The 23,024-nt window shown below is 38.4% G+C and overlaps 1 protein-coding gene across 1 annotated transcript; it reads left to right on the top strand.

Moving 5' to 3' along the window:
- The first annotated feature begins 7,413 nt into the window (after positions 1–7,413).
- Positions 7,414–22,809, top strand: gjd1a (gap junction protein delta 1a). Its single transcript, XM_053485206.1, has 2 exons — positions 7,414–8,170; positions 20,120–22,809. The coding sequence occupies exons 1-2, from the start codon at positions 8,100–8,102 to the stop codon at positions 20,943–20,945; spliced, it is 897 nt and encodes a 298-aa protein (XP_053341181.1). The 5' UTR covers positions 7,414–8,099; the 3' UTR covers positions 20,946–22,809.
- The last annotated feature ends 215 nt before the right edge of the window (positions 22,810–23,024 follow it).

Raw genomic sequence — 23,024 nt, 5'->3', positions numbered from 1 at the left:
CAGGCCTCCTTCGACCCTGTATAACAGTATGTTAAGCCATTATTTGTCACATATACATTACTGCACACCACTTTGCATATCCCAGCATGGCTGGGGTTAGAGTGTAGGGTCGGCTCAAGGGTCCAACAATGGCAACCTGGTGTAGCTGGGGCTCAAACCGCCGACCTTCTGATCTGTAACTCAGTGTCTAAATGCTCTGAAATACTAGTGCCCTGTGAATTAAGTGATATAGACGGTGAGCATGCGAGTGAGCACCTTTACCAAGTGTTTAAGTGATCTCCATTCAGATATTTTTCTGCATACATTTCTTCCCCAAAGTTAACAGCAGGTCCTTCAAGGTTTTAACAATCTGTTAAAGGGTTCTTAACCCAGTTCCAGTCATTTTAAATGTCCTTAGTTCATGCTGTAGCTTCCTTTTCTAATATTTACATATTACATCTTCCTATTTACAATATTTATTTGGTATTGTGGATTGTTATATACCCTGCTGACCATCACTTCAATAAATTGTTCTTCATTAAATTTTAGAATACATAAATGTCTTTTCCATTTACTGGAACTGAGATTTTTAAACCCTTATCCTGCATGACTATGCTCCTGATTCTGAGATCAACAAAGTCAGCTCCATAAAGACATGGCTTGTTAAGTTAAACTGGACCGGAGGAACTCAGGTGTCCTTGACTGAACTCAACACTACTGAACATCTTTGGAGTGAACTGAAACTAGATCCTCCTTGACATCCCGACATTAGCAGCTGAGCTCACTAATGCTCTTGTAGATTAATGAACAATAGTTCCCATGGCCAAAAATATGTTCTAGAGAAACACCTTCCCAGAGGAGTGTACCTGGTTATAACAACAAAGAAGGATCAACTCATGGTTTTGGAATGACAGCAGTGTTGAAATAAGTTTATAAACAAAGTATATATATATATATATATATATATATATATATATATATACTTTGTTTGAGTAAATAATGTAGTATTATTTTAGCACATATGGTCAAACTTTTCACTTTGGTGCATTTTTAAATGCATATTTTCACACAGCAAGACTGACATTTGATTTATGGTTGTAATAATATTTTCTCTTTCACTTTTTACAAAAGTAGCTTCCGCATACCTTACTCCTCATAGGTGCCAGTAACAACATCATAATTTTCATAGCAATCACCTGGTCATCTTAACTAAAGCCGTGGCCAAAAGTTTTGAGAATGACACAAATATACATTTTCACAAATTCTGCTGCTTTAGTGTTTTTGTCAGATGTTGGTATACTATGGTAGACGAAAGTAGAATTACAAGCATTTCATAAGTGTTAAAGTCTTTTATTGGCAATTACATAAAGTTTATGAAAAATATGCTGTGTTGATCCTTCTTTTTCAAGACCTCTGCAATTCACTATGGCATGCTCTGAGCAACTTCTGGGCCACTTCTTGACTGATGGAGCCTATTCTTGCAGAATCAATGCTTAAAGATTGACAGAATTTGTGAGATTGCCCAGATTGAGGTTCTCACCCGCATTAAGGTCTGGAGAGTTTCCTGACCATGGACCGAAAAATGTTATGGGTTGCCATCAGTGTTGATGACAGATAAGGGAAAAGCTCAAAGTGAAATGACTGTTGTTTCTTTGTTGATAGATTTATTTCCGATCCATTATGTAGAATGTATTACTGTAGGTAAGGCTAAATTTAGAGACAGTAGACCAGTAGGTTTCGGTCTGCTTCAGTGGGAATATTTTTTCTCAGCTTCTCTAATTAATCAATTATCTAATTAATCTGTAAAGCTTTCAAATACTTTTTTTTACCGGGACAATTAAGAAGTAAACACCCGCCGTAATTTTATGATAAAATGTATGCATCGAATCTGTTGCATTTTTCTGCAAGTAAGTTTTTGTTATGAAAGGGATAGTTCGGGTTTTTTCAACTCTGTCATAAATCTAAGTCAAGGTGCATATACTGTAAGTACCATTGCAATAAATTTTCTTCCTCTGAACAAAGACTGTACAGTTTGTCATCAAGAATGCTAATACCATGTAATTGGGGCCGAATTCCACACCCCTTGTTCCATCCATAAATGCATTCCAAAGTTGCACTGCACAAATGCATTCCTTATATGTAACTTCTGCAGTCCAACCGAGATGAGTTTTAAAGTTACGGTGTATTTAGCACAAATTTCACTATTCTCTTTCCCTGGAAATACCAGTTTGCCTAAGAAAAGGGTTAAATTTGTACTAAATAAATCATAAATTTGAAAGACAACAGAAAGCTTGGGTCATCAACGGGAGAACGTTTTACCTTTAAGCACCGTGAACCGGAGACCAGAGGCAGCAGTCGAGGCTCAGGCAAAGTAAAAGCTGGAAACATGAGATATTGCGTATCCAAACACTATCAGTAAAATCTATTTGATTTTTTCCACATTTTTCTTTTTGTCTTCTTTAGGAAACCTTTTTTTTCAACACGCAACAGTGTGTTTAGAATCACAAACCATATATGGAAAGACGTCTAATAAGAATTTTAATAAAACTGTAGTTTATTTAAACCTGCTATTATACTTTTCACATCCCTGCCCACTCCATTTTTAACACTGACCCAATCTGGGATCCCAGCATAGAAAACCAGTCACTATATTTAAAACTAACCAGAAACCCTGTGACTAGGATAGGAAATTGGTTCTGGGTCAAATGCACATGCAGCTCTAATAAATTATTTAGATTTTTGCTGGTGTGTGTGTGTGTGCGTGTGCGTGCGTGTGTGTGTGATCAGGTTTGATTTAGAATCAACTTGCCTGGTTGTCCATGAATAAAAACAAATTAAGTGGGCATGGTCTTTACCTTCTGAATAGGGATCAGGAAACAGTTTTTCTGTAACACAGCTAGCTAAAACATACATTAAAGCTACATCCATAACTTATGCTAATGCTAACAACTACCAGTGTGATGTATTTTCTGCTGAATGAAGGAATAAAAGCAATTGATATTTACGTTGCTTCAGCGATTGATATAAAACTTATATAAAACACAATACGGTGATGAGACTCTTAGTCGCAGGAAAACAAACAATTTAATGAAGGCGGCTTTATGTTTTTGTTTCTCTCAAAAGAAGCGTATATGAAGCGTATATTCTGAAACTGTTGAAAAAATTTAGGCACACCAGTCACTTTACCCCAAACAAACAGTTCTTTCTGAGCGTTATAATTATGTTGTTTTATTATAGACACACCCAAGACCAAGGGCACGCAAACACGGCGGCACCCATATGACTGACGCACTCATTTATCTGCGTAGAAAAAAGATGCAATACGATGGTTTTTGGTCATTTTTTAATATGATTGCGTACTGACTGGGCGAGCCCACGTTGTCCAACGGCCCACTGGAAAAACTAAAGTTAATCTCAGGAATCAAAATGTTAAAAAAGTATCAAATCCAACTGTAAAGTTTGATTTAATTGCTACCAGTAAATATTTTTATTTTTATCTGTTTTATGCTTTGCTGGACAAATTAATTTTAGGCGGAGTCGTCTGCTTTGTCTTGTTAATTTGTCTTAAAACCCCCAATTTTCCACCAGCGGAACCGGTTTAATAACTTTACAACTATCACGAATGAAAGCTACAGTACAATGACTATTGTAATCCACTAACCAAAGGTACTAATTATATGGAAAAATACTATTAAAATCAGTTCTTTGAACAGGTTCAAGAAACAAAAACTGGAAATGGAACAAACAGAAAAAAAGAAGAAGGAAAAAAAAAAAAATATATATATATATATATATATATATATATATATATAGAGAGAGAGAGAGAGAGAGAGATCGATAAGGACGTGTTAGCGACATAATAACGTTAATCATGTACAGTAGCACTTTTAGTATTTATAGCAAAAGCAAGGGAAAAAAAAAATGCAAGTACATCTTCTACTACTACTAATAATAATAATAAAGGAAAGAATAAATTTAAGAATAAATACATGTCTCAGTATTTACAGTTTGAGCATGACATGTTTATGAGTTCTGTCGCTTGCTGTCAATAGGCAGCTAAGAGAGATGAACACATTACTGGCTTCAGTAGCACTTTGAAATTTGCTTCAAACATAAAGTGCATTATAAATAAAATGTATTATTATTATTAGTAGTAGACACGCAATACCTGAGATTGAAACACAACTGCCCCCTACAGGTAATGTACGTCATGTGCCTGAAAACTTCACAGCTGACCGCGCACTGCCTCAGCAGCTCATAAGGTTTCTTTCCTCAAGACGCGCATTCTTAATGGCCACATGTGTATTGCCACATCCCCCGTACAGTCCTGACCTGAGTTCCAGGGAGGCCGGGCATTTGTGACATGAATCAGACAGACAGTGCTGAGAGAACTTTCTACCTTCATGGAATCCAAACTCCAGTGAAACGCTGGGATAAGTGCATTAGTGTAGCGTGAGAGATAAAGGGAGTTTTTACTCTCAGAACTGTGCACTGTGCAATCAAAAATTCACAGTTTGACTTAAACGCCCCTCATAGTTCATTAGCAAACCAAAAGAGGTCAGTAGACCGGCCTTATGGCACGAAACCAATGTTGAATAAACCTGAAGACTGAAAATACAACAGGATGTTTTAATTTTACACTCCTACGTTAATATAATTTATCCGACCTCCTTTGGTCCTGCATATTAATTTGTGTGTGTGTGTGTGTGTGTGTGTGTTTTGATCCAGGTCAGTAGGTTTGTCACAAAGCACTGAAGCCTCACTGCCCATCATTTTGCTCTTTGAAGTCAACCTATAATGTTTGTGTGTGTGTGTGTTCACGTTCCCATGTGCACATTAAGCAGGACTCCACATTAAGCAGTGCAGAAACACCTGACTTGGCCAAAGTCAGCACGTCCTTACCCACAATGCCCTCTGTGCTAATGACATTGCTGCTGTGTGATTAACCGTTTCTCAGCAGTGCCACTCACTCCAGTGCACTCAGGGAGAATCATGGGAGTGCATATATATATATGTGTGTGTGTGTGTGTGTGTTCTCTGTTGATGCTGATCTCTATAGCACTGATGTAATTAAATTATACACAGTTTTAGAATTACATTGAAATGCCAAAGCAACACAGCCCTAATCCAAAACACACACACACACACACACACACACACACACACTACTAATAATAGGCTAATATATGAACTAGCTTTAATACGCTAGTAAACAGATTGAAATGTTAACAATTCATTTAACACCCTCATTCATGAGAAATTCACGAAAAAAACGTGAAATTATATATAATGTTATTTAAACTAGCAACACAGTGATGTAAGTTAAATAAGGGGTTTACTTACGTATTTTCCTGTGTACATCTCTATTAATAAAACCAAGGTTTTGTCTGTACATTGATCAGAACTCACTCTTTTAATGATATCTTTATGTTTCATACACTGGGGGCCGAAAACCAGTCTCAGAAAATTGTGTTCAGCCAGATTACATCACAGCATCTAGCTTAAAAAAATAAAATAATAATTTTAATGACAATTAAAATTGGGCCACGGAGAGGAGGGGTTTCCTTCTGTCCACTATATGCGTCTTTCTCATAATATTGACTGTGTCTTAGCAGTCCAACCTGTAATATTTCTCTACCATAGATTCTCAAAAGTATGAAACAAATAACGTCCTGTATTGATTCAATAATAAATCGGTCTTTTAAATTACAATTGCGGGAGGATTCCGTATGTTACTGGATGGTTGACAACCTTTCGTAAACAAGCTAAAGCAAAACTAGCATAATAGTAAACAGGCTAATATAAAAGCTAACATTAATGTAGTAATATATAAACTAGCATTATGGTATAGAGGTTTACAATGTAGCATTACAATAAACAGAGCAATATATGAAGTAGCATTATACTAAATAAGCTAATGTACAAACTAGCAATAATACAGTTATATATGAACTAGCATTATAGTAAACAGGCTAATATACAGTAAAAACTAGCATTATAAAAAATAGGCTAATGTACAAACTAGCATTAATATAGTAATATATGAACTAGCATTATAGTTAACAGGCTAATATACAAATTAGCGGTAATATAGTAATGTTTGAGCTATCATTATAGTAAACAGATTAATATGAACTAGCATTATAGTAAACATGTTCATATATAAACTAGCATTATAGTAAACAGATTAATATATGAACTATCGTTAAAGTAAAAAGGCTAATATACAAGGTAGCATTATTGTAGTAACGTGTGAGCTAGCATTATAGTAAACAGATTAACATATGAACTAGATTTATAGTAAACAGATTAATATACAAACTAGCATTATAGTAAACAGATTTATATACAGTATAAACTAGCATTATACTAAGTAGGCTAATGTACAAACTAGCATTAAAGTAAACAGTATGAACTAGCTTTAAGGTGAACAGATTAATATATAAAGCTAGCATTAATGTAGTAATACAGTACATATATGAACTAGCATTATAGTAAACAGATTAATATTTAACTAGCAGTATGTTTAACGGGCCTAAAAACAACTAGATTTATAGTTGAAAGTTTAATACACAAACTAGCCTTATAGTAGACAGAAGGACAAGGTAAGACAAATGTAGCATGTGTTTTAATTTCATAAGGGCATGCATATTTATTATAATTAATTACATATTTAGGTCTTTTATGGTGATAATTGTCTTTAATGGATGATTAGCAATTTTAAGTAATCAGGCTATAGCACAAACTAGCATTATAGAAAACAGGCTAACGTACAGACTAGCGTAAATGCGTTATTCTATGTTTTTCACTCTAGCTTTATAATTTAGGATAAATTTATATATATATATATATATATATATACAGGGTTACACAAATGTAGCATGTGTTTTAAATTCATAATAATTATGATTGTGCTTTTTTAAAATTATAATTATATCATTATAATTATTATAATCATTTTTTCAATATTTTTGAGTTTTGCACTTAGACCACCTGAGCAAAGGGTGTTTAATGAATATATATTTATATATATATATATAGAGAGAGAGAGAGAGGGTGAGAATTCTCTGTATTATCCAGAGAGCTGAGAGACGAGATAAATTGGACCTGTGAGTGATAAAACATGATCAATGATAAGGTTCTTTATTACTGTGTGTGTGTGTATTGGTGTGTGTGTGTGTATGTGTGTGTGAGAGAGAGCGAGAGAGAGAGATTAATGCATAAGGCACAACTGCAGCTGCAGCATCAGTGATTCCTACAGAGAGAGACGTATACAGTGTGTGTGTGTGTGTGAGAGAGAGAGAGAGAGAGAGAGAGGGATTTCGAGTGAGAGACAGAGAGAGGGAGAGAGAAGGAGGTGGTCTTTAAGGGAGCCATGCTTGCAGAGTGTGACAGCAGAGAAGGAAAGAGAGAGAGAGGCGGCATGCAGGCAGATGAAAGAGAAAGGAGGAGCTGAGAGGAGGACGAGGACAACGAAGGTGTCAGCATCAGGCCCCCCCCACCCACACACACCTTCTCACACACATACATTTTCACAGGAGAGGTAAAAGTGAAGGAAAAGACTGAGCAGAAGGGGAAGAAGGGACAGATTGAGCTTTCATGTCCTTGCTGTAGCGGACGTAGCGGCTTCCATCACAGCAGTTTGCGTTTGTGTGCGTGTGTGTGTGTGTGTGTGATATGTATTCCAGAGTGCAGCATGGTCTCAGCTCAGTTCCGTTAATGAAGACAGGGACACTGCAGTGACCGTGTGTATGAGCGAGTGTGTATGTGGTGTGAGCATGGGAGTGTGTGTGCATGGGGAGGTCTGATAGGTGCAGTGTTGCCGCTGTGTGTGAGACGAATGTGCAGACGGACACAATGCGAGGACAGGAGGATCTGAGATAAAGAAGAAATTGAGGTGTGTGTGAGAGTGTGTGTGAGAGTGACTCCAGCATCCTCAGCATTAGTGCTGCAGAAGCACCGCTAACTCATCTACACTGACTCACACACTGGCACCAGGGAAGACGAGGGGGTCGTTGGCAACGGGGACGGTCCTGGGTCAGAGGTGGTGACCCCAGCTTACGTCCGTCGGTACGGCGGCGCACAGCAGCAAGGGCGAGAGCGACGGGCGGAAAGCCACCATGGGCGAGTGGACGATATTGGAGCGATTGCTGGAGGCTGCGGTGCAGCAGCACTCCACCATGATCGGGAGGTGAGCCCACACACACACACACACACACACACACATATGCACATGTTCATCTATTACCTTTCTGAGGATTTTCTGATAAAATAATATAAATGAAAACCAAAATCTAACTTTTTCTCTAACTTTATTTAACCTAAAATTAATTTTTTTTTTTTTTTTTTTTTTAGCTCTGTTAGTAGTTGTAATTTATACCTGCAGTTTTTTGTGTACAAAAGCAGTTTGTCTCATAGGGACCAGCGAAAGGTCCCCACAAGGTCATACCTCTCACATATTACTGTTCGCGTGAAGACATCAAGATATATAAAACTAATAAACCAACAAGGCATCTGATTTGGATTTCATTAATATTAATTACATACAGAGGCTCGATAAAGGAATTGTGAATTTCTTTTTCAAACGTAATTTACTGAAGTCAACACAAAACAAAACAATAAGCCAAGACAAACAAACAAACATGTATATCGTTTCAATATAATGACCTAAGAAATATAAAACCAATACATTTTTTTCCGCAAAATCTTTTTGGAAAACTGTATTTTGCAAAACCTTAAATTCATAATTTTTTACTAAAAAAGAGTGAGAAAAGTGTCCGCTTATTATTAGTAATGTTATCTCACATTTTGTTTCATTATACAAGTAGAAATCTAGTTACATCAGGAAATTTTATATGGAAAAAAATAATCGATTTGCAACATACAAAACCATGTCCCTGACCTAGAATAGAAAAACTACAAAGAGAAGTACAGTATAATCACACCACATATGTTTTCATGACAAACTAAATATAGAATTTACAATAAACAAATTAAGCTAGAAATTAAACTATGAAATAAAATATAATTAAATCAGACATTTAAATAGCGAACAAACATGATTTACAGAATGAAAGTGCTTTTTATTTAAAAGAAAAACATATTTTTAGTTTATAAAATCTGAGCGTTCCTGTTTTTTTTAATTAAATGACGTTTATTACTTCCCTTGAGATTCCTGAATCTAAAATTTATGACTTTTAGTGACCTTATTGGGCTTCCATAATCAGGATGCCCATCATGAACATACGCGGATACACACACACACACACACACACACACATGTTAAGATAATCACACAAAAATATTAAGGATTATATATCGATCTATTCACTATAATGACAACATTACGAAAATGATCTGTTTTGTGAAATCTGGATTTCTTTCCTTTATTTATAGCTCTTTGGTAGAATGGAAGGCCTAAAGGGTCACCGTAACTTTAGTTAATAAAAATAATAAATAAATAAAATACTTTTTAATTTTATTGCGTTAGATGTTGTCATTCTAAAACTAAAATACAGTTGTTGATATTATTTTTTTTTAAACGGGGGAGGGGTCAAATTGGACTGGTAAAGCATTAAAGTTCAGTTTTGTCTCTGACTGTTACAAAGCGCTGACACTGGAGACTCCTTCCTTCATTCACGTGTGATAACTGGTTCACTGGTCAATCATACAGTAACTACAGTCTCACCTCCTACTTCTCCATGGAAACCCCACCTGAGTCATGTGATCTCACCATTCTCACAAAGATATATACTGCATAGACAACTGCCCTGTGTGTGTGTGTGTGCATGGTATGGGTCACCATACTGTAGGTTTTTACCTTGGGGTGTAGTGAAGTATACAGTAATAGGCGTGTATGTGTGCTGGTAGTGTATATAAATGCTGTATGTGTGCATGTGTGTGTGTGTGTGTGTGTGTGGACACAGATGATGGATGAATGCAGTAGTGTTGGGGGTTGGCGGTGCTTGCCTGTTCTTTTCGCTTTGCATATCGAATGCTGAACCTATACAACAACAAAAAAAATGATGACACACAAAGTGTGTGTGTGTGTGTGTATGCAAGATGCATGCATTGTTCTCCCTTTCTGTCTCTCTAGCTCTGTTTTTGCTCTTCTTTCCTGCCGCCTCCACCCCTCATGGCCCTACAGCTTACTTTAAGGTGGTTTGAGTTAATTATAAAGAATCAATAGCGAAAGGAGTGAAAAAAATGTGCAAGAGAGAGAGAAAGAGAGAGAGAGGTTGGGTTCAATAGGATGATTGATTTTTAGACTATAGGGGACCCTAATAAAAAGCCTTACACACACACACACACACACACTCTACTTTGCGATTTTGTACTGCTACAGTAGACTGACAGATGACAGTGTACTTCCCAATGGACAGATAAAGGGTGCCAATAATTTTGAAACACTTTGTTGTATGTATGTGTTTGTATGTGTATATGTTGGCTATGTGTGTGTGTGTATGAGAGAGAGAGATAGAGAGACAGTGATTAAATCTGTCTGCTTTTTAACTCCAGTGCTATTGTCTATTTAGCAGCGTACTAAAATGAGCAGGTAATGATGCGGTGATGTCGCCGTATTAATGCTGCAGACGCACAGCACGAGACGGAGAGACACAACGATAACAAAATGACGCAGGACTAATCGAGTCCCGCGGCTCTACAGTCTCGCAGCGGCGGAATATTCCAGCACCACAGCTCCGCACGTCCTGTCGTTTAAATGACATGGAAGCAACAGACAAGCGATGAACACCGATTCGACAACATCCACCACACACACAGGCTGGTTCGCACTTAGCCACGCCCACACAATCCCATATAAGGCGAAGCTAACAGAGAGCCGAAAAACAACGACGTCTAAACGGTTAAAGATTCAACATTCACACCTGCTGCGTGTTCCTTATGTCGTAGGGCTCCACTACTTTCGTTCAGCTGTTCGTTGCGAACGTGAGTTTTTCGCGCGTGTTTGATTGTCGTAAACGTTTGTTAGGCGAAAAATCAATAATAAGTCAAAAAAATTTAAAATTGCGAATATTTTTGTAAAAGTTTCCTTCAAGGCTTGTGGAATGTACGCCAAATACACTCATTAGCCGATGCTATCGATTAGCAGCTACTTGCTAATGTTGCTAACAAGGACCGCCAGCTTATAGTGTCCGGTTTAGCATTAAGCACTAAACATTAAGACATTTTTTTTTCTTATCTTTTAGGCTCAGGAATGTATTTTGAGTCCTTGTATTTTGTGTGTTTGTGTGTGTGTGTGTGTGTGTGTGAGTGTGTGGGTTTTCTCTGTTTAAATCTCACTTGTCGTTTTCGAGTCGAGATCAAGCACCCAAGGCTAGAATGAGTGAGGCGGAGCGGCAAACCATGAATCAGATGAACCAAAGCCTTGCTAACGTTCGTCAGCCTCTGCACTCACACTCACACACACACACACTGCTAATGCTGCTTCAGCACCATAGATTGTCAGGTGCTGAGCTTTATTAGTACTGACACAAACAGCTTCTACTCTTTAACTATGGGTGTGTGTGTGTGCGTGTGTGTGAGTGTGTGTGTGTGAGTGTATGTGTGAGTGTGTGTGTCCGCACACTGACAGAACAGTGTCCAAAATCAGGACAATTTATCAGTAGTGTCATTAATAGATCTGCTATGTATGCGTTAGTATCCATTACTTAATACTCAATCATTAGAATTCAGTACATACTCATTAATATTCAGCACATGCTCATTAATATTCAGCACATGCTCATTAATATTCACCAGAATCTCATTAATATTCATATACAATCTAGACTGCAGGAAGTCTTTCCGATAATTGAAAATCTGATGCATATTTAAACAGATTTCTGTGTGTGCGTGTAATAGAGTGCTGTGTGTGTGTGTGTGTGTGTGTGTGTGTGTGTGTGTGTGTGTGTGAGAGAGAGAGAGAGAGAGAGAGACTTTAAATGTTTGCTTGGTGTTGTGGTTTTGAATTGACACAACACTGTAATCAATACGGTTCCCTGTGTGTTTCTATGTGTGTGTGTGTGTGTGTGTGTGTGTGTGTTGCATTTTATTCAATATGTAATTTACAGAAAAGCACACGCCTAATTGCTATGCTATTTTGCCATTGTGTTAATCTTTTTGCATATTTGGTATAAATTAGACACACACACACACAGATTTAAACAGAGAAAAACACACACACACTCACACACACACACACACACATACTGGTTTTTAAGTCTTAAAAGGACACACAGACACACAGAGGGCAAAAAATGACGCATCGTTTTATTCCCACAGAAGCTCAGAAGCGGCACATGACATTCAAGTTCCGCCTTTCCTGCGGGTTGAAGTAATTTTAGTAACATCAAATGTCTGTCTGTCATTCAGAATCCGCGAAACATACACACACACACACACGCAGACACACCCACACACACAAAGAAAGAAAGAAAAGAGAAAGAGATATTTAATACAATCACGTTATAAATAAATATTGACTCTAACTTTACATCACCACCGGATTCTGGATCCTGATTGGCTGTCAGGTGTTAAATAGTTTTCTGTTGAAAAGAATAAATTTCTGATAATCGCACAGGGTTCATTTTTGTTAATTCATTCGGATTAACGTAATTAATAAATTATAGAACAATTTCTGTAGCAACGCCTCACTCACAGGGTTGTGTTGCACTACAACAATGTTATTTACAATACAGGAAATACAGGAGTGTGTAAGGTAAACGTTTTCCGTAAGGGGATTGAAGGAGTCTCCAGGGTTAAGGGTAGAGCTGGGACCTCGGGTTTCCCCACATCTTTGGGACAGAGGAGTTTGGCTCGTTGTTGTAGCCGTTCATACGCAGGTGAGGATATAGAACGTACAGTAGGTTGGGAAGTGATCTAACTACCTCCCGCAACATCAAGCCTCCAGCAGGGTGTGACTCTAATACTGTAAGACACTTAGCAGGTCTCTGTTTGACCTTCTGAGAAAATCCAAAAAGGTCCTCACTATCCCAAGTAAAAAAATTCCAAGGAAAACTTTTGCATGAAGCTAACAAATATTTAGTTATTATATTTATCTAAATATTTAGAACCTCTTTGTCTGTTTAAGAGTGTAGTCATTAATGTTGAACCTTTAGGACTTTTAATACATCTGGAGCAGACGTCTAGCAGCGAAACACAGGAAGCTTGCAACTTTATTCCGAGGGCAGTGATCTAGTTGGAGAACAGATAATCTGTGTCATAACACACACACACACACACACACACACACACACACACACACACAGACATAATATTAGAGATCCTCAGAGGCTTCAAAGAAGCGTCAGTCCAAATAGGACAGTTTTATTCAGGTAGTGTGTAAATGCTGCCTACCTAGGGGAAAAGCTTGGAGCTTAGAACAGTGTGACCGAGTGGCAGAGAAAATGTGTGTGTGTGTGTGTCATGTAGGCATGTTTTTCTTGTTGAGGGCAAACTTTCTATACAAAGATAGAAATAACTGACAGGTTAGACATTAGAGGAACATTCAGCAGGTCCCCATAAAGCAATGTGCTTCTTTCTATTTTCGTAAAAAAGTATATAAAGATATTTTTTTATTAAAAAAGTTTAATTTCAGTTGCTACAGTTGGGCTTATAGTTGCTTAATTAATTAGCTGTATGTGAGTACGTCATTGGCCGAACAGCTGACTATACAAAGATCAAAAATATCTGAAAGTTTCACATTGTGGGGACATTCGTTAAGCAGGTCCCCATTAAGCCTTTTCCTTCTTTTAATTTTTTTAAACAAATTCCTTTAAAGTTAAAGTGTTAGATGGTATGATTTCAGTTGCCGAGGCTGAGTTTAGCATTAGATTTAGGTTTAGTGTAACATTCTATATACTATAATTCTATCAATAGCTCGTCCTCATAAAGATAAAACCACCAGACAGTGTGTGTTTCAGTTTAGTTCAATAAAGACACATTCATATTGAATGCAAACTAGAGATATGTATTTATATTTTATTAAAAAGTAAAATCATTAAAAAGATAATTTTGCACATATTTGATTTGTTTAATAAGATCTAACACACACACACACACACACACGTGCAAGTGCTCTGGGGACAAAATACTAGCGTGTTCCACTGTTCATGAAGAACACGATGTGTGTGTGACAACGCATAAATGGGTGGAGAGAGAGAGAGAGAGAAAGTGGAGGTGAGAGAAGGACGGATAGCAAAAGAAGTAATAAAAATTCTGGTAAGGAGCAAAAAAAGAGAGATTAAATTAATGGAAAAAGGGGTGAAAGGAAAGGTGTTAGAAATAATTTTTAATAAATATATATAAAAAGAGGGATGGAGAGACGAGAGAGAGAGAGAGAAAACGTGAGAGAGAATGTGAAAAATGTAGATGTAAGAATACGGGGTGGGGTGGGAGGTGTATGAAGAACCCATGTGTTTTTTGGAGCGTTTTGGCGGGGATGTACTCTTCATACTAACACACACACACACACACACACACACACACACACACACACACACACTTTAATGGGTCAGTTGGTGATGTTCTAAAAGCCTGCTGTTCTAACTGAGGAGTTTACTACTGTATAGTAGGTTTATTCTTCCATGATATATCATTTTCTCTATGTTTTATCCTGAAAAGGCAGATCCATCCATCCGTACAGGAACCTCTGTAGTCCAACTAGGACGCCAGAGGTGATCATACTATTTATTCTCCTTTTTTTTTTTTACAACCGTGGTAGGACCTCCGGTCAACATTGAAAAAGGTACCTGTATTCAGTGTAATTGTCAAATAAGTGATTTTAGTGTGGCTGAAATTGGGGGACACGGCACCATGTGGACACGGCACGGTGTGCCCGGTGTTTCCGGTTTCCTCCCACAGTGCAAAGACATGCAGATCAGACCAACTGTCATTCCTAATTTGCCTGTAGTGTATGTGTGTGTGTGTGTGTGTGCGTGTGTGTGTGTGTGTGTGTGTGCTCTCTCCATGATGGATTAGCAGACCATCCAGAGTGTATCTCGCCTCGTGTCTCCTGGGACAGGGTCCATGATCGCTGCGGCCCGGTATACAGGTTAAAGTGGTCCATATGATGAGTGAGTGAGTGAGAGTAAAATTTAATTATATAATATCTTTTTTTTTTTTTACAAACCGCTATGCACAAAGAAAGAACAAAGAAATGTTCAGCAATATATAACAGTTAGTTAGTTAGTTAGTTAGTTATGTAGTCAGTTAGTTAGTTACCCTTCTGTAGTCTTCTGATGTAAAAATACCCAGTGAATAAATATAAAACCACTATTTTACTGTTTAAATCTCAAATGTACAAGACACAACATAAAGCCAAAGCATAACATATGGACACATGCAAACACACACACACACACACACACACATACATACATAAGTACCAGGTGTTAGAGTTGGTCCTGCAGCGGCCCTGTGTGTGTTTTATATACCATACAGGAGGAATTTAAAATTGAACACACACACACACACACACACACACACACACATACTGTCGTTCTTTATCTCTTCACACTCCTCTGGTACACATTGCCATCTGTCTCTCCTTCATCCCTATATACATCCTCTTCCATCTGTCTTTGCTCTCTCTCTCTCTCTCACACACACACACACACACACTCACAGAAATGGAAATTTACCTTTTATGGAAATGTACCTAGTTCTATAAAGCTAATACGGTAGCTAGCTGTATGGCAATGACTAGCTAGTTGTATAACGGTAATGATCTAGCTAGCTGTGCAATGTATAATTTCTTAGCTAGCATTTTCAAATATGGCTAGTTTTTGAAATAGTTATAGATTAACTACCTTTGAAAACATTAGGATTTGATTAGCTTAATAATGACTATAGCTTAGCTATATCGAAATAATAATGAATGAACTAAATTCATGAAAGTTATAGTTTAGCTATCTTTAAAACAGTAACTAGCATAATAAAAGTTAAGGTTTGGCTTGATTAAAAGTAAATATTATTTAGCTAGCTTTAAAATAGTAATAGATTAACTACATTAGAAAAAGTTATACATAGATTGGCTAGCTTTACAAAAAATATATATAGTTAAGCTAGATTTAAAAAAAGTTTAATATATTAACTAGATTTATTAAAGTTTGCTAGCATATTACTAAGTATAATTTAGCTAGCTTTAAAATAGTAATAGATGAACTGCCAAACAAAAAATTGTACTTTGGCCAGCTTAACAATGAGTATACTTTTGCTAGATTAATATAATAATTAAACTATTATAGATTAACTAGATTTATAAAAGTTATAGTTTGGTGAGTATAGTTTAGCTACCTTTAAAATAGTAATAGATTTTATGAGTTTATAAAGCTAGTAATTCTGCTACGTTTATGCAGGTAATGTTTTAGCTGTGGACATTTTTATTAAAAAAAATAAATGTTTAGCGGTATCACTGGTGCGCATGAGGATCGTGTCAGAGAATTTTCCATTAATTTGAAACATAAACCGTAGAAACTTTGTATGCTAAGTTGCAGTTTGTAGTGCACTGTAATTATTGATTAGGACTGAGCTCTTGATTTAGCCTTGATTTTTTGCTAACGTGTGTAGAAACCACACCTCTGTCAGCCTGTCTTTCAATCAATCTCTTCGTCCCTCTCGGCCTTTTATCCATCGTTCGTTATATCGATCATTTCCTTGACTTGTGCAACGCTTGATCGTCTTCTTGACATGCTAACATCCCTCTTGCTCTTCATCACTTTTTCTTGCTTTTCTGCTCTGTCTTTCACCTCAGCGTGCCCTTGTTCTCTCTATCCATCCATCTTCCCCTGTCCCCTCTCTCACCTTCTTCTTTACTGAGCCAGTACTCCATTAATCATCTCTCTCTTTCTCTCCCTCTCTCTCTCTCTCTGTGTCTCTCTGGATGAAGGGAGGGAGAGAAATTAGCTAAGTGGTTTCGTTAGGATGTTGCCTTGGTAATGGTGGCCTGGAGGGGGGCGAGGTTGTGGCTAATTTAAAGACCCTCGAGGGACCTTCACGGCTGACACACAGCCACGTCGCTGCTAGCCTCGCTATATCCTGAGCTAGTCAGCGGATGGATATCTGCCATTCAAATTCCCTCTTTTATAGCTAATTTAGCATTTCGCGTAAAACGTCTAATGGGTGTGTGCTAATCTTAGAGCCTTCTCTACATCTCTGTCGGTGTCCTTTCTGCTTTTTTCACCTCAGCACTTTGCTAATTGAGCATCTGTTACTGGATTAATGTTAGCACAACTGCCATTCTTGTTTTTGCTTTGCAGTCTGCTAATTTAGCATCTGTTACACCCACGCAAAGGCGAGGAATCTGTTGGGTTTTTTTTTTCACAGCATCAGTGATCTATACCCTGCTGCCCTATATATAGCTTAGCGCCAAACCCCTTCAAGAAGTTACAGTCACTTCAGAAATGCTAACGAGAGTTTGTCAAAAATTAGCTTCGGAATTTTCTGGAATGTTCCTGAAACTGAAGAGTAAAGTGCAGTAAAGAACTAGCTGTTTCAAAGAAGGTCTTTTAATATGTTTATAATAATTATGTCACTTTGATATTGCTGACAATTGTTTTGGTGGTGGTATTAGCATAATGAATACACACACACACACACACACACACACACACATAATAATGAATGAATTAGGTTCACACATTACTATCCACCTCTTGCCACAAAAACAATTTTATCTGAGAAACTATTAGATGTGTGTGTGTGTGTGTGTGTGTGTGCATGCATTCATGTGTGTGTGTGTGAATGTGCATGCATGTGGTGTGTGTGTGTGTGTGTGTGTGCATGCATTCATGTGTGTGTGTGAATGTGCATGCATGTGGTGTGTGTGTGTGTGTGTGTGTGTGTGTGTAGAAGCAAGAACTGGATAGATCTGAACTGAAAGAGTGATCTTGGGAGCAAACACACACACACACACACACACGGTGCACTCATTTTGTTCACGAATTCTGCAGTTCTGTCTTTCTTTCCCCATCTCTCACACACACACACCATGGATGAATAAACTGGCTGGCTGTGTCCTTCATTCATCACAATAATAACCTTGCTGTAGCACCAACCACGACACCATTCATAGCAGCAATGTCACACACACACACACACACACACACACACACACACTTGAGCACAGCTTCAGTGGCCTTGATATAGCGTGACCCAGTTAATCCACAGAGGTATTAACACACACACGCACGCACACATGTATACATCTGTGTGTTAGTCAGAACGGCTCAGCAGGGTGTGTTCTGTGTGAAGGTTTGATGGATGTTCAGGGTTATGTGGACGTTATGATTTGCAGCTGTGTGATGGTGTAATTACGTGGCTTTGTGGTGCTGAATTGGCACCCCAACATACATCAAACATTTGGTCGACTTCAATACTTCAAGCATTGATTATTGTGTGTGTGTGTGTGTGTGTGTGTATACATACAGTATATTGTACGAAGGACGTTCAACCCCGGTAAATAAAAAAACCTTTAAACTAACTGACATTTACAGAAGACTCAAAGCACAGTACTGTGTTTAGACGCTTAACCACAGTAAGACATTTGAATGGTGCAAACGAGTTAAAAAAGATGGTATGACGATCCCGGCTGGCCCATTGGAATGGCTGATCCTTAAAAAAATGACATCACCAACTTGAGGAAGAGATGCACCAGTCTGTGTGAACTATACACACGCATTCACCAACACCACTTACACTTTACAGGAACCTGCTTGAGAGTTATTGCCTCTTCCCCTGTACAGTCCTGACCTTGTTCCAAGACAGTTCCACATGTGTGGGTCATTAATGGAGTTCCTGGGAGGCCAGTGTTTCAGGCGTGAAGCAGGCAGTACGATCATGTGCTAATGTTTATTTTCAAAATTATTTTTAAACCTACCCCAACTCACACTACATCCACATGCACTGGAAACACTTGATATCTTAGTCTTAGATTAGATTAGATGCAAATTCATTGTCATTGTACAAACCAGAAGTGCTTAAGCAGCCTATTTACAATAAATAACAATCTGGTATATGAAGGGTATAGGTCCATATGTACAGGGGTGAAAGTGAGTAATGTAAAGACGGTGCAGTTGGAGAATAAGGATAAGCTATAATTGGGAATGGCAGCACTTTGGCCTGATTGTTTGATTCCCACCTCCTTCCAATCCTTCAGTTTACAGGCCTTAGAGCCAACCTCTCCAAAAAGTGATAACAAATTAGTTGGCTATTTTTGACCTGCTATAAAAAAATGTTTTAAATGCAAAGAATCTCCAAGATGTATTAGATGCAATTCAAATGAACTCAGATGTGAAGAGGATGTGGTAAGAAAGCTCTCGCTAAAACTTATTCAGGTGGCATCAATTTACCATAGAGCTGTATGATTAAATTGATTAGGCAGTTTACTCCAAACATTGTTGGGGAATTCCTTTTGTAAAATCTCTGGGTCAGTTTTTGATTCCCATGTTTATTCCTAATTATCCATGTTAACAGTCGTACAATGCATTATTTATTTAAAAGTCTACGACAACAATCACAGAAAATATAAACCCCTTGCATCATCCGCAGAGCAAGAGTAAACCCCTTGCATCATTTTGCAAGAGTATTGCTGATATGTATTTTTTTTTTCTTCTTCTCCTGCTTGTTGGGCATCAATAACTTCAATTTTCAGAGTCTTACACAGCTGCTTAGAGGAACCCATGGTTGTTGAGTGTCCCCAAGTGTGTGCACAGGGTTTGAAGAGTCAAAGTACTTGTAAAGCTTTGAAATTGTCTTTAACTAATAACAGCTGTTGGCATGCATGTAACGAGCTGATTAAGGTCTGAAACCTTGTAAAAAGTATCTGAGACTCTGGAACTCTTGGGGTGCCCAAATTATTGCACAGTGCCATTATAATGTTTTTATTTTTTATTTTTGTTCAATTCGTGGCATATGAAGTAACTATGCATCAATGCTTGCTGAAAATATTGTGCATTATTTTAAATTTCTAAGAGAGACTGTGTTAACATCTTTTCAATTAAAAAATCTCCAAAATCATTGGTTATTTATCAAGGGGTGCCCAAACTTTGGAATAAGACTGTATGCTTTAGAGACCTTAATTTCTGCAAGAATGCAAATTTGACATCACTCTCTCTCTCTCTCTCTCTCTCTCTCTGTGCAGGATCCTGCTAACAGTGGTGGTGATCTTCCGCATCCTGATCGTGGGTATAGTGGGTGAAAAGGTGTACGAGGATGAGCAAATTATGTTCATATGTAACACGTTGCAGCCCGGCTGCAACCAGGCATGCTACGACAAGGCCTTTCCCATCTCGCACATACGCTACTGGGTGTTCCAGATCATCCTGGTGTGCACCCCGAGCCTGTGCTTCATTACCTACTCGGTGCACCAGTCGGCCAAATACAAAGACCGCCAGTACACCGTCCTGCATGGCCCCTATATCGACCACGGGCACGGGCCAAGCCGTAAAATGCGCAGCCTCAACGGCATCCTTGTCCACGACTCCAAGGACGAAGAAATTCCAGAGCTTAAGGACATTCCGAACATCCCTTCATGGCCTACTCGGCCCTCAAAGAGTGTCAAGGCACGGCGACAGGAGGGCATCTCACGCTTCTATGTAATCCAGGTGGTGTTCCGTAACGCGTTGGAGATTGGCTTCCTTGCTGGCCAGTACTTTCTTTATGGATTCAATGTGCCGGCGATGTTCGAGTGCGACCGCTACCCATGTGTCAAGGAGGTCGAGTGCTACGTATCACGGCCCACTGAGAAAACTGTCTTCCTGGTGTTTATGTTTGCAGTTAGCGGCGTTTGCGTCGTGCTAAACTTGGCCGAGCTCAACCACCTGGGCTGGAGGAAGATCAAAGCCGCAGTACGGGGCGCTCAGCAGCGCAGGAAGTCGGTGTGCGAGCTCAGGAAGAAGGATGCCTCGCACTTGTCCTCGCTCCCCAACCTGGGGCGCACACAGAGCAGTGAGTCGGCGTACGTCTGACGGAGAATAGGGGAGGGGCTTAGAAGGGCATGGGCATGGATGACCAGACGAAAGCAGAAGGCGCGTCCTACGATTATAACCTGATAGCATGAGATGACTTGGTAATCATTCGCAGGGTCGGACTATGGGAAGTGGGATGGGATTTAAGGGACATGGACCTAAATGTTAAAGAGAGAAACTTTTGTGGGACTCAAAAACATATACGCATGCAAGAACGGTATCCTGATACTCGGATGTCTGTCTCCCCAAGACCTGTGGGTGTCTTCCAAACAGAGCCATGTCGAACAAAAAGAACTGTTTTTGGGAGGCAGAGATGGAGAGAGACCAAGTTGCTCAGTGATTATTCATTTTCAAGTCTTACGCGACAAGTTTAAGCTTGGTCTGTCTCTTTTTGTGTGAAATAACAATTGCAAGAATTGACATGTAAAAGTAAAGAATGAGAAGATGATGATGATGATGGTGACGACGAGGTTGATGATGAAAACAAGCCCCTCCCCCCTTTTACAGCAGCCGGGCAATAAGAGGACCACCACCTTAGTCATCTACCTAAAAGTAACCATGAATAAAAAGAATAACCAGACACTCGTTACTCTGTTCACTTCTCTTAGAGCCCTCGAGCTGCTGCCTAGAAACAATTCTGTACATATTTTGGCATTATGGGTTCCTGCATTATTTGAACAATTACTTAATGCTGCTTTGTATAACTGGTGGTCCTGTATGTCCAAGTCAAGCACAGTTTCTGCTCTCACGCATTTTGCTCAGAAGTTTAACGATATAATATTTATCTTGATGGCCATCCGCGGCCATCCATCTCTTACAGGTTGAAGAGGGAGCTATAGAGCTATAAATGTTACATAGCTATTCTAGGTGGTTTATTTTACAGCCAGGTGAAATCACAGGAATTCTATATTGTAATACAGTATAACAGACAATGTATACGCTATCTGTGGGTGGGGCTAACCATGGGTAAAACCCCACACGATCCATGTCACTCATCTCTGCCATTTGAACTTTTGTCAAAACTATGCATTCACACTTTCAGGTCTAAGGAATTGTCCAGCTAGCTTGCTGGTGTGCCTGCTGGTTGGTACATGAAGGTTGTGTTCAGTTGCTTGAGCAGTGTAGCAATCGGAGACTCTGTCGATTTAGGATTATAATAGCTCTCGATTTGGTGGGTTAGATGTCACTTTTAGATGTTAGGTTTTCTTTTTAAAAAGAAAGTTAACATGTGAACGTAGAGTTTGTCACGTCAACAATAACAACGTTTAAAATAAGTAAGATCACAAAGCAAATGTTCAGAAAAAAAATAACTTGTGACCCCTTTCGATTTCCATAGTGTGTGAGCAGACTGTCCTTGACCCAAAATACAGTACCGCAAATGGGCTGCTGAATTGCAAGATTGTTTAAAGAAAAAAATCAAAGAAAGTAAGAAAATATGAACTTTATTTATTTATTTACGTATTTATTTGTTGCTCTTTATTAAAGAATCTTGTACATTACATAATAAAAGAAGATTTTTTTTTTTAAACAGACTTTGCATAACCTTCTGCAGAAAAAAAAATACCAAGGCATGTTAATGATGCATTATTAGAATGGCTAGACAGTGTCCTGGGCTGTTTCTATTTTCTAAAAAAAAAAAAAAAAAAAATGCAAAAGACTTTTTTTTCTTTCTTATTTGCACCCTGTTTATGTACTCCAAAGCATGCTGAGCAGAAAACTATAGCACCATGCAGATATGGGATTATGGAACCTGTGCTGAATATGGCTCTGGTATTGCAGCAATAATACATATATTACGAATAAGTGATTATAAGAAAGAAAATATCTATAATGAGTATATATGTGGAAAAAAAAAATAAAAGGAATAAATTCCCTTCATTTTGATGATGTATGCGAGTGTGTGTTTGTGTTTATGTTGTCAAGACATTTCTCCTACTGTACATCGAGCCAACAGATTTGGCCGGTTGGTAGATGAATAAAGTATTTCCTCCCTCTGCAACATCCATCAAGGAAGGGAACACCCCAAGACCAATATTTAGATGGTTGGGCTGTTCCAGCTGGCAATGTACAGTACTGCGA

Source organism: Clarias gariepinus, chromosome 24, assembly GCF_024256425.1.
Source record: "Clarias gariepinus isolate MV-2021 ecotype Netherlands chromosome 24, CGAR_prim_01v2, whole genome shotgun sequence".
NCBI lineage: Eukaryota > Metazoa > Chordata > Actinopteri > Siluriformes > Clariidae > Clarias > Clarias gariepinus.
This window is presented reverse-complemented; position numbering and strand designations above follow the sequence as displayed.

Coding starts and splice junctions, on each gene's coding strand:
- gjd1a (XM_053485206.1), top strand. CDS start 8,100: ATGGGCGAGTGGACGATATTGGAGCGATTGCTGGAGGCTGCGGTGCAG. Junction 8,171..20,119: donor CACTCCACCATGATCGGGAG/GTGAGCCCACAC, acceptor CTCTCTGTGCAG/GATCCTGCTAACAGTGGTGG.